Genomic DNA, 11,779 nt, shown 5'->3' on the forward strand with positions numbered 1-11,779 from the left:
TCAGGCCCCTTGGCTGGGCTTCGGCAGCGGCGGACGATAGGAAACGGTGCCTTGGCAAAGTTTTCCAGTTGCTCTGGATGGAGACCGGGTCAGACTCGCCACAGGAATGATCTCCTGGAGGAAATCAGGTCCTTAGGGCGACGGGGAAGGGCCGCAGCGGGGGTCGCTGCTCTTTGCTGGGGGTTGGTGCCTCGCCGGGCACCCTCCGAACGCGGCGCAGCAGGGTGGGAGTGCTGGAAACTCGCGGAAAGGAACCCACCAAATCGCATCCTCACCCTCGCTGCAGGCACCGACTCACCCTTCCGCCTGCCATCCCCCTGCGCGTCCCCCTGCATCCCCCCGGGCCGGGGCATCGCCCCAACCCCCACCTTGTCCACCGGGGAAACGCAGCAACGTCCTTCCACTGCTGGGGCTGGGGTTTGGGGGTTTTTTTGTTTTGTTTTGTTTGGGTTTTTTTCTGAGAACATTTATAAAGATCTCATTGTTGAAAGGAAAAATGGGATCTCCTTTCCTTTTACCTCCCAGGGTAGCCCTAACCCCACTCCCCTCGTACAAAAACACACAGGAAAGGGGTTTCTTTTCTGCTTGATTAGGTTCAAAGGGATCTTTGTCTGGGGGTAGGTAGAGAAAAGCCCTCCCCCACCTCCCTTTTGACCCTCAAGACTCTGTCTGGTTTTGTTTTAAACCAAGAGAGAGCTGCACCCTTGGGACGTTATAAATATATCTAGCGGCAGGACGGGGGGGGTGGCTGCCCTCAGTGTTCCTGGACGGCAGCTCCAACCCGGCCGACCCCGCATTTCTCCCCCGATCTCCAGAGCACGAGCTGGGGTTCCCAGAAACAGCCCCCCCTCCGTTCCCCAAAAGCCTCCCCTCTCCTCCAATTCCCGTGTTATTTAACAATGCCAAAAGGCTCTCCAAGAAGAAAAGCCATCAGCAGGGTGGGATCAGCACCAGGGGGGTTGCAAACCCCCTGCTCTGGGGGTGCCGGGGGATCTGCCCCCCTCCACAGCCCTGCTACACCTTGCCTGTCCCGAAGGAGACCACGGGCCCCTGCAACATCACACCACATCTGCGCACACACGGACACGCGTCCTCCACACGAGCGGCTGAGCGTGTGTGCGCGCAGGGACGTGAACACCCGCAGAGCACAGCGAACGCGGCTGCACACGCTGCTACCTACAAAAAGTTCTAACGCGGAAAACATGCCAGACTCCTCGGTACCTTTTCTCCTGTCTAGATTCCTCTCACATTAAAAAAAAAAAAAAAAAAAATCTATTTTAAAAACCACGTACATCTCCTTATCTTTACTGGCAACTAATTTCAAGGAGGGGTGCTCGCTTTTGACAAGGACTCTAAACACGGTAATATTTGAACACGGGGGGGGGGAAGTATGACGTTAATTATTCAGCTATTAGCAGGCACGCTGACAGCACAGCCCAAACGATTTTCTGTCACAAACTGCTATTAACAGATATTTTTCTCTCCTCCACGGAAGTATTTCACAAAGACTCGGCACCAGCACGGCTCTTTCAGGAGTGAGCGCGGAAATGATCGCTGCAACTGCAGGAGCAGGAAGGATTCGTAATGAAAATAATGGAAACCACCCCTCTGGGGTCCTGACCCGCACCCCGGGGTCCTGCGCCCCAGGGACCCACACCCCAACCTGCACCCCGGGGGTCACATCCAGCCGTGTCCCCCGCTGCACCTCACCCCACCCTGCACCCCACCATGCCCCCCATCCCGCACCACGGGCAGGGCACGCATCGCCGGGCAGCCCAGAACCGACTGCAAGGGGCTTCTCCCCCCGGGGGGGCACAGCTGGATGGGCCAGAGCTGGGGGGGAGCACAGCCGGGGGGGAGCACAGCTGGTGCTGCTCCGGGTTCACAGAGTTCAGGCTGCTGAGATTTTAGGGCGAGATAGGGAAAACTGACACCCGGGGAGCCCCCCCATCAGCCAGGCCAACAGCCGGCCCCGCAGCCCCCATCACCTCATTAGGGACCCCCATGGAGAGGGGGTTGGGGGGCAGCCAGGTGCCCTCCCCCCCCCATTCCAGCCGGCCCAGGGCCGCAGCCTGGCCAGCATCGCTCTCCCGAGGATGCTGCTCGCCAACCAGCGCTCCCCGCTCGCCTCCTTCCCCAGCTCCCCTGCACTGTTTCCTCTTCTCAGTCCTAAAAAAAAAAAAAAAAAAAAAAAAAAAAAGGGAAATAAGGAAGGAAAGGGGGTGTCACGGGTCACCCTGCCCCCTCGCCCCACAGCTCTGCCGGGCTCCATCCCCAGTCGGGACACGCGACGGGTCCCCAGCAGCCACCCACGGTGTCCTTGGGTCAGTCTGGGGGTGCAAGAAGCTTCCATAACCATTTCCCTCGGGGCACTTTCAGGGCAGGGAATCCCACCTGGAAAAATGCAGGGAAAAATGAGAATTAGTGGGCAAAAAAATACAAATATGCGAGTAAAGGAACAGGAGCTGACTGCAGGGTGGAGGGAGGCTCTGCTGGTCCGGCAGCACCCGGGGGGACATGGAGTGGGGCAGAAGCAGCCCCATGGCATGCCAGCATCTCCAAAACCTCCCCGCTCCCCCCAGGCCCTCCCTGCCCCATCAGAGGTTCTTCACCTCCGCGTGTGTTCGTGTATTTCTGCTGTGGGGCACAGCAGCAGAGGGGACAAACCCCCGGCACCCACAACTCAGAACAACCCCTTTTCCCAGAAAATCCACCTCGGCTCAGGGTTTTCCAGCCTGGCAGCGGCTGAGGAAGGGCTGGGAAGGGGAGACGGCAGCACCCCGCATCCCTGGCCTCCACACACTCCCATCGGCTTCCGCGGGACGAGCTGCTCCCGCACACGCCTCGGTGGGGTTTCCTGCTCCCAAAATCCAGACCTCAGCCGCTTTGGGTTCACCTTTCTCCCTCGTCACCGACGTTTGTGTTCACGTGGCACCAGGAAAAGTGACCCCAGCACCTGCAAATGCGCTAAAAATACCCAAAATTAGCCAGAGCCAAGAACGTACAATTCTAACTCTAACAGCAACTTTCTCGCTATTTTCCTTCTGTTACCCCCCCCCCAGAAACCTGGGAGGAGAAGCAGAGAACAGCTGGGAAACAGCCCCCAGCTCAGCCCCTCGCCGCGCGGTGAGGAGCGTTGGCACCGCGCTGGAAACCGCCGCCAGCCAAACGCGGGCCTCCACGCTTCGGCCGCGCGCTGCTCGGCGGGACGGATCTCCGAGCTCGTCCCCATGGGTCCCTTTTCTTTTTTATTTTTTTTTTTCCCTTTTCCATGCCGTGCCGCTCGCACGCGGGATCCCGCAGCACCCCCAGTTATGGGGGGCGAACCGCTGTAACGAAGGGTTCATTGCCAGCAGTCGCTGGGCGGTCGCTGGTATTTCCAGCTGATTAAAGCCTGGATGAGCCCAGCGTGTGAAATCGTAGGGAAAAATGGAATTTAAGGTAAAGCCCCGCTGCGGGACCCCCCTGCCCCCCATTTCCCCCAGCCTGGAGCCGTGCCCTTTGCCCAGGCCAGGACGTGAAGGTGCTTTCCCACCCCCCGCCCCCCGCCCCCTTTCTGAGGAGGGCCGGGAGGAACCGTCCCGGTTCCGGGGAGGGGGGTGAGCGCGGTTTCCCACGCGGCCTCGGTTGGGGGGATTTCTCGGATGGCTAAAAGCACAAACTCCACCTTTGGAGCCCGCAGATTTACACGGAACAGCTGAAGGATCCTCCACAGCGCTTCGGGGCCGGCTCCCCCTTCCAGAAAGGCTGGCAGATAAATCCGGTGTTGGGTTGCTTTTTTTTTAAGATAAGCAAACTATTTTTTTCTTTTTTTTTTTTTTGCTTTTTTGTGCTTTTTTTTCTGCTTTTGTTTTGCCTTTTTTCTGCTTTTTTCCCTTTTAAATTTTTTCCCTTTTTTCTTTTTTGAGCTTTTTTTTTGCTTTTGTTTTGCCTCTTTTTTGTTTTTTGTTTTTCTTTTTTCCTTTTTTTTTTTTTTTTGCCTTTTTTAACTTATTTTTTTTTTAAGAGGGAGATATTGATAACACGGGAGTTAGAAAGAGCCCCATAACTCACAATAAACCCTTGTCCATTCTCTTCTATTGACTCCAAGTAAACACGGTAAATGAAAGGCCTTTAGTGACACTTAATCCCTCACCCCCTCCCTGCCCCCAGCCCAGCCTGCCCCGGGAGGGGGTTACGCTGCTTTTTTTTTTTTTTCTCACAGCTTGCTGTTTCACCCAGCCCCTCCTCTGCTATCTAATTTATCATTAACACCCTGACACGAAACTAAATAAATGCAGCGGCTTCCCCCACACCTTGCTCCGGGGCTGCAGAGATTTTTTTTTTTTCTCCCCCCTCTTCTCTCCTCCCTGGAGTTTTTGGGCATAAACCAGCTGCAAATCTAGAAGTTTGGGGGGGCTTAGAGCCCCCTCCGCACCAGGTTCCTGCAGATAATTAATGTCATTATTAAATTACCTTCTTTAAAAGATAATAATAATAATAGCGGGGTCATTTGGCTGCGATTGCAGCCAGTGCAGTCTCGCCGGGGTCGCTGCCTCCTGCTCAGCTGCTTTGCCTCCCGAAATTTTAAATGTTTTTACGTGGGAGTCATTTTGATTTGGATTCCTTTCCTCTGCTGGCAGAAAGGAGGAAACGAGGGGGAAAAAAAGCTGCAAAAAGGTTTCAAGGGCCGCGTTCCTGATTTGCAGGTTGATGCTGTTGTGTAATTTGGATTTGGGTGATTTTTATAAGAGCAGAGTGGGTTTTCGCCTGGCCTGCTGCAGAAGCGAGGTCATCAGATGGTTTTGTGGCGAATAATCAAATAATATGTAGTTATTAATCACAGCTAATGAGGTCCTGACTGGGCATGCGTTTCGTTTCCCTTCCCATTTTTGCTGGTTTGGGGAGAGAATCTTCCCGGCTGTGAAAGAGCTGAGTAAAACTTCCCGGTGAGAATTTCAACCTTCCCACCTCAGATCCCAAACAACCGGCTTTAGGCCCCTTTCTGCATGTGGCACCCGTTGAAAACCGCTCCTGGATTTTGGGTCGCCTGTTCCGATCTGCGTTTTGTGTTTGGGTCTGGCTCTACCGATGCTGCTCCAACAGGATCTTCCAGTTTCGAGCCGTCTTCCTTCGGTAAAGAATTAAAAATACACCCGAGGCGCTGCTTCCGTAAGGGACACCAACCCCTGAGCCCTCAAAACAGAAACACGTGTTTGGGGAGCGGACTCCGGCTCCCAAATCAGAGGGAAGGAGCTATTGATTTCTGATTAAATGCTGAGGAAAAAGGTTTCATTAGGGCAACATTTGTCCACAGAAATGCCCGTCACCCCCACCCAAAGCAGCCAAGTGCAAGTGTGCACGCCCAGTCACACACTCGCACACGCGACGGGAGCACACACATGTGTCGCCACGCACAGCCGCCTGGCACGGAGCGTCATAGGCCTGCGGAGGCGAGGACACAGCCGCGAAGACGTGTGGACACGCTCAGGCACGCAAACACGCCGGCGAGCGAGCGCGGGGCAGGCGCCCGTGGCCCAGGCGGGTGCGAGGCATGGGAGGGTGCCAGGCCCACGGGTGGGCGCGAGCGGAGGAGCGTGGTGTCCCAGCCAGGGAGCCAATGCAGGAGGCCACGGCCGGTGCACACGCGTGTGCCCTGAGTGTGCAAAACGAGCCCCAAAACGAGCACCCACACATGGGTGCACACCAACCAACCCACCCCCCTGCCCCGTCATGCACCCAAAAAAGGGCCGAATATCAGCCAGTTGTGTAAAAAAAAAATTGTATTTATTTCTCAGCCTAGATTCCATATTGCACGCAGGAATTAACACTTTCACCGTCATATACTTACAACAACTTCAAATAAATAAAGGTACAGTAAATCTGAACAGAAAACCCCATACATGGCTGGAAAAGGCTCCTTCCTCCCCGGATGGTTATTTTTAAACGCGGATTTTGGGCCAGGGCGTGGGGGAAAGGCAGCGTCGGCCACCAGATGTGCCCAGCCTGGGGAAATAACCCCCTCCCCACCCACAGCACCCCCAAAAATAAATTATCCCTGGGCAGAAGCGTCCCTGGATCCGGGGGTCCAGTGGAGAAGCACCCACGAAGTGACCGACGTTCCTAAACCCACTGGATGGGAATTTTTAATCCAGCAATGCAAGGAGAGAGCAAAGGTCCCTGAAACCCCCAGCCCCCAAAATAAACCCTTACACACCGTGAGCACCACGCGGTATCCAGGCTGAGAGTTTTCCTGAGTCTAAAGCAGGCTGCATTTTTTAAAGCAGCACCTTTTCATAAAAGTTTTCTTTATTTATTTTTTTTTTTACAACATACTTTCGGTTTTCTCCTACCTAGACAAACATTTTTATGGGAAAAGAAAAAAAAAAAATCAGTTTTTGCTTCTTGCGCACCCGCTTGGAAATAAAGCAACGCCACCAATGCCATTCAAAGGTGCCTTTCTGCCCCGTGCGCTGTCCTGGCAGCGCGGGCCGGTCGTTCGCTCAAAACCAGAACCAGTTTGTACCACTCACTGTGTCCCGCCGAGGGACTGCATCTTCCAACCGGCTCCCGCCTGGGCTCGTGCATTTTTTTAAGTCCAAAACAGGCTATTTCAGGTAGCAGTTTGGGGTTTCCTCTTTTATCTTTTTATTTTTATTCTTTTCAATTTACTTTCAATGCATCGCCACCCCCTCTCCAGTCTCTTCCTGGGAGATTGCTAGGAAGATTACTTGATTTTTTGGGGCAATTGCTTAATTTCCTCAAAATCTTTAAAAACAAACGGAGGGGGATTATCATTTATTATTATTGTTGTTGGCTGCGAAGGGGATGGTGCTGGTACTGGAGGAGCCGGTCGAGGCGCGTTTGCGTGGGAAGTTTTGAGGTATTTTGCACGGCATTCCCAGCCCTCGCGCTCCACGCAGCGATCTACGTGCGGGCCCACGCCGCGTGTGCTAACAGCCACGGTTTCCACACGCGTACGCGTGCACCGGGACAAACCTCCGCGGGCCTGCACACGCGTGGGTGCCCACTCGCCCCACGCCTCCCGGGGTGATTTTATCCCTTCGAAAAACATTCCTGAGTTCTGTGGCTGGTACTGCCCGTGGCAGACGGAGCTGCAGGGTCTAGGGCTTGTCGCTTTTTTTTAATTTTTTCTTTTTTTTTTTTAATATATAATTTTTTTTATTTTTATTTTTTAGCATTCATTCCCAGCGCGGGTTTTGGGTTTTTTTTCCGGCTGGGCTCCGTGGAGCGCGGCCAGGGCTCCCTCCCGTGCCACTGCTCTGTCCCACCCACCCACAGTCTCTTTTATTTTTTTTATTTTGTATTTTTTCCTAGAAAATACATTTTTAATCCGACTCGGATTTGAGGAAGTCAGTGGGGTGGGTACAAAGGCAAACTCCCCAAAATCGGCTTTTCTCCCTACTACAGGCTTTGGGGTTTGTTTGGTCGGTTGTTTTTTTTTGTAACCATCCACGGCTACGGATATAAAACCTGAATATTCCGGAGACAGAAGAAATCCCCCTCTTTTGCTCAGCATGGGAGGCACGGGAGGTGGGATGAAGTAAACAAAAAAACGCAGCTACCAACAACAAAGAAAAAAAAACACTAAACCCCCAAGTAAAACAAACATTGCTTTTAGCAACAATTCACCATCTCCAAGAAAAACATAGCCTAACAGATAGAAAATACGCTTGACCTTAAAAATGTCTTTTTTTTTTTAAACTCACTGATGGAATTAAACCAACAAAAAAAAAAAAACCAAAATCAAATCGGGCCGTGCCAGATCGGAGTATTTTCTTTCCAATCCTGCGATAATTCTCCTTGCCCTTCCTTTTCCTCTCCCTTTCCCTTTCCCCGGGAAGCACAGGGACACCGTGAAGGGATTTTTTTTTTCGGGAGGAGGGAAATTTTGCGAAGGAAAAATAGAAATCCCCGCGCGGGCCCTGTGTGATCGCCGGCCGTGGGCTGCGAATCTTTTTCTATTGCAAAGAACGGGAGGAAAAATAAATACCCCTAAAAAAAAAGAAAAAAGAAAAAAAAAAGGGAAAAAAAAAAAACCAATAGCCAGATTTGCTTAACGTCTCCGCAGCAGCGCGCACTTCAGAGCGCTGCGTTCCGAACCGCGGGGGCAGTCACATCAGAAACGGTCCAAGAGCCGCTCACAAAGCCACTGGTTTGCGAGAAAAGTTAAACTGGGATACGATTTCCTCCGCAGAGGCGAGGGCCGCTCCCCCCGCATTCCTCCCCGCATTCCAGCCCGCAGCTCGGGAGGGATCGGATTGTCCGTCTGCCCTCGACTGCCGGCGCTCCTGCACCCCATCGCTCCCGCCGCAAAGCTTTTCCAGCCCCGCCGCCTCCGGCCCATCCGAGCGGGGTTATTCTCCAGCAAACCACTTTTTAATTTTTTTTTCCTCCCTTTTTTTTTTTTTTATGTTTTGTTTAATATACCTGCAGCAGTTCCTAACAACTTCCTCTCCAAGCCTCCTGTTTTCTTTAGCAATCTGAATTTCCTGGTCTGTTTAAAGCTGCTCTTTCCTTCCAGAACCGAGCAGCTCTGGAATAGCTGCTCCCCGTTTTCGCCGGGATCGGCTCGGCCCGAAAAAGGAGTTTATGCTGCGTGACATCAGAATTTCGCCCCGCGTGTGACTCTTAGGAGTTTAATCCAATGCGTTTATGGAGGAAAAGGGAGAAATCAGATCTAGCCTTTCCTGGTTTTTTTTTTGGTATATGGGGGGAGGGGCTTCTCCCCCCTCCGAGCAGCGCGCTTCATCCCAAATCCTAAATGCCAAATCCCTTTGCTGGGAATTACCCAGCGCAGTGGGGGGGTGGGAGGGGGAGTCCACTTGCCTCCCCCCCCGTTTCCCCCCCCCCCCCCCCCGTGGGCCTGATCGCGTGTTTTGGCTTCGTCCCTTAAAACTCATCGCCAAACCGATACCGGAGCCCGGCGCACACACGGACAAATAAATCCCCTCACCCCACGCGGAGCGTGGGAACCCCCCGCCCCCCCCAGCCGCGCACACACTCACTCATCCCCCTAAAATGCTCCCGCACCCCCTGGATCCCTCACCTCCCCCTCGGGGCGGCCTCGCGGCTCGGAGGTGCCCACCCCCCCCCCCCAGCCCCCCTCTCCCCCCCCCAGCTCTCATCTCCCCCTCAAAAACCTTTCCTGCGGGCCGTCCGCCGTCCTTCAGGGATCCTCCAAGCTATAGCCCCGGAATTTGAGGCTGGGGGGCACCGGGATGGCGTTGCCCCCCAGGTGCCAGCTCCAGAGGGGGTGGGTTTTGGAGAGGGCCCAGGAGTTCTTGCCCCCCAGGGAGGAGGCGGGACACAGGTCCCCGTCCTCCCCCACCACCAGCGCGGGAGTGAGGGGGAAGTTGCCCATCAGGCTGAAGGAATTCCGAGGCGGGGGCGGCCCGGCGCTGCCGAGGCGTTTGCAAGGAGTGGTTCCCTTTTTGGCATTGCCCCTCCTGGGAGGTTTCGGTGCCCCCCCTTTAGAGGGCCCCCCCCGCCTTTCTGCCTCAGCGCCTCCGGCGAGGCGTCTGCGCTTGGCGTTGCGCTCCGAGCCGCCGCCTCTCCAGGTTTTGGGTGACGGGGTGCGGGGGCTCCCCGCTCCCCTGCAGCCGGGGGGCTTCAGCTCGGCGTTTTTCCAAGGCTCCGTCCTCGCTCCTTGGCGCAAACTCTTCCCGTCCAGGTTGAACCCTTTGGCGTAACACCACAGCTTGGACTGCCGGATCAACCGGTCGAAGTGTTCCCGTCGGGGTTCCCCCTCGGGGGGGGCCGAGCCGGGCCCCCCCGCCACCTCCTCAGCCGGGGGTCGCTCCCGCCCGCCCACAGCTGGGCTTTGCCCCTCCGCCGGCTCGACGGGGCCTAAAGAGGCTCTATTGTTCGAGGCGTCTTTGTGCAAATCCTTCCCTTCGGCGCAGGGCTCCACGACCCCAAAGCCTCCCTCCTTTTGTTGCGGATCCCCCCCGGGGGTGCCGCTCGGGGAGGGAGGGGAGGAGAAGGAAGAGGAGGAGGAGGAGGAGGAGGAAGAAGAAGGGGAGGCCTCCTGCTCCGGCAGCGGCTGAGCCCCGGAGCCCAGGGCCGGAGCCGGGCTCAAACTTTCCAAAGTCGATGTTCGCAAAGTCCTGGCCCAGAGTTGCTGCGAGAGGAAGAGGAGGTCGGGGCCGGGGGGGCGCAAGGCTTTGCCCACGCTGGGGTGGGGAGGGGGCTCGGCCGGCCGCTCCTCGCCGACGGGGTCGCGGGGGGGCTGGAAGCGGGGCAGAGCAGCCTGCCGGTACCGGGTGCTCTGCACCGAGTCCCCGCTGCACAGCGAGCTGCTCTCCGACTCCGAGGAGCTGCCTTCCTCGCTGCTGCACGAGCTGTCCCCTTCCTCCTCCTCCTCCTCTTCCTCCTCCGAGGAGTCGCTGGAGCTGGCGGGGCTGGAGCCCCCGAAATCCAGGCTGGAATCCGAGTCGCTGGAGTAGCCGGCCGAGGTGCCCTGGCGCTCGGAGCCGGGGAAGCCGGAGGAACGGCTCCGTTTCCCCTTTTCCTGCGGGAAAAGCCCCTTGGCGCAGCAGGGACCCCGCTTGCGCCGGCCGGGCTGCGCCAGCGCGGCTCCCTGCGCGGAGGGGTGCGCGGGCGCGGAGCGCAGCAGGGCCAGGTCCCGCGGGTAGCCGCTCAGGACGTCGGCAAAAATCCCCCCTCCGCCTCCCCCCCGCTCCCTCGATCCGCAAGCCCTCCGGCCCCGGGGGGGCCTCTGGAAGGCGGGGAAGGTGCGGTGGAAGGGCTGGGGGAGCAGCGCGGCCGGTACCAAGCGGGGCTTGGGGAAGGCGGGGGGCAGCTTGGGGGGGGTGGGTGCAGAGCAGCACCCCCCGGCTCTGCAGGGCGGCAGGAGCTGGGGCCGGGGGCAGGGGAAGAGCCCCCCCGGGGCCGGCAGCAGCAGCTGCTCCCTCCTTTTGCTCTTCCTCTTCCTCCTGCGGGGGCTGAGGCTCTTGCAGGAGGTGCAGAGAGCCTCCAGGTCCGCCTTGGAGATGAGCGAGCATTTCACGGCGCGGGTGGGCACCGAGTGGATGGCTTTGAGGGTCCGGAGCTCGTGGAGATCGCAGCGGCGGCTCTTGATCTTTAAGGTTTCCATCTTCTTGCTGATGGTGGTCCGGGGGATATCCTTAAACAGGTCGCTGAGGACCTGGGCCAAAGCAAACATCTGGGTGCCGTTGATCTGTAAGTATCCCAAGTTTATCCCTTCGATTTCTTGATAGCCAGCATGAAAATCCCCCGGCCCGGCTTCCCCGCTGTAATCCATGGTGGCCGGAACAATTCCGAAGGTCCCTTCGCAGGTCAGGAACATTTTGCAAGGAGCGTTTACTTTGTCTCTTTCAAAGGGGGCTTTGAAAATAAGGACATATTTGTTTCCACTCCCTGATCACACACATCCCTACCCCTCGGAGAGGTGGGGAAGGGGGAGGGGAGAAAAAAAAAAAAAAAAGAAAAAAAAGAAAAAAAAAAAAAAAAGCCGAAGCAGTCGATCTCCCTTTCAAGCGCTGCAGTCAATGGTTTGCAACATCTTCCACACGCCCGGCTCCTCCGCCCGGACCAGGGCTGGACTCCTCGTCTTCCCCCTCCCCAGCGAAAAAAAAAAAAAAAAAAAAAAGAAAGAAAGAAAAATAAAGAAGTCAAACATCTTGCATCCTCTGGGCTCCCCCGGCCCGCTCCCGCCCGCGCACCCGCATCCACTTCAAAAATGATCTGGGGTTTGGTTTTTTTTTGGGGGGGGGAAGGAATCAACAAGCACAGCACCGCCCTCCCCCCCTCCGCT

The 11,779-nt window shown here is 56.2% G+C and overlaps 1 protein-coding gene across 1 annotated transcript; it reads right to left on the bottom strand.

Moving 5' to 3' along the window:
- Positions 1–9,169: 9,169 nt before the first annotated feature.
- Positions 9,170–11,352, bottom strand: EPOP (elongin BC and polycomb repressive complex 2 associated protein). Its single transcript, XM_086766811.1, has one exon. It carries the CDS (start codon positions 11,309–11,311, stop codon positions 9,170–9,172), a length of 2,142 nt encoding a protein of 713 aa, XP_086622937.1. The 5' UTR covers positions 11,312–11,352.
- Between the last annotated feature and the right edge of the window lie 427 nt (positions 11,353–11,779).

The sequence above is a fragment of the Chlamydotis macqueenii genome, chromosome 25 (assembly GCF_036417535.1).
Source record: "Chlamydotis macqueenii isolate bChlMac1 chromosome 25, bChlMac1.mat, whole genome shotgun sequence".
Taxonomy (NCBI): Eukaryota; Metazoa; Chordata; class Aves; order Otidiformes; family Otididae; genus Chlamydotis; species Chlamydotis macqueenii.

What these genes read in the sequence shown, in the direction of transcription:
- EPOP (XM_086766811.1), bottom strand. Translation starts at nt 11,311, where the DNA reads ATGTTCCTGACCTGCGAAGGGACCTTCGGAATTGTTCCGGCCACCATG.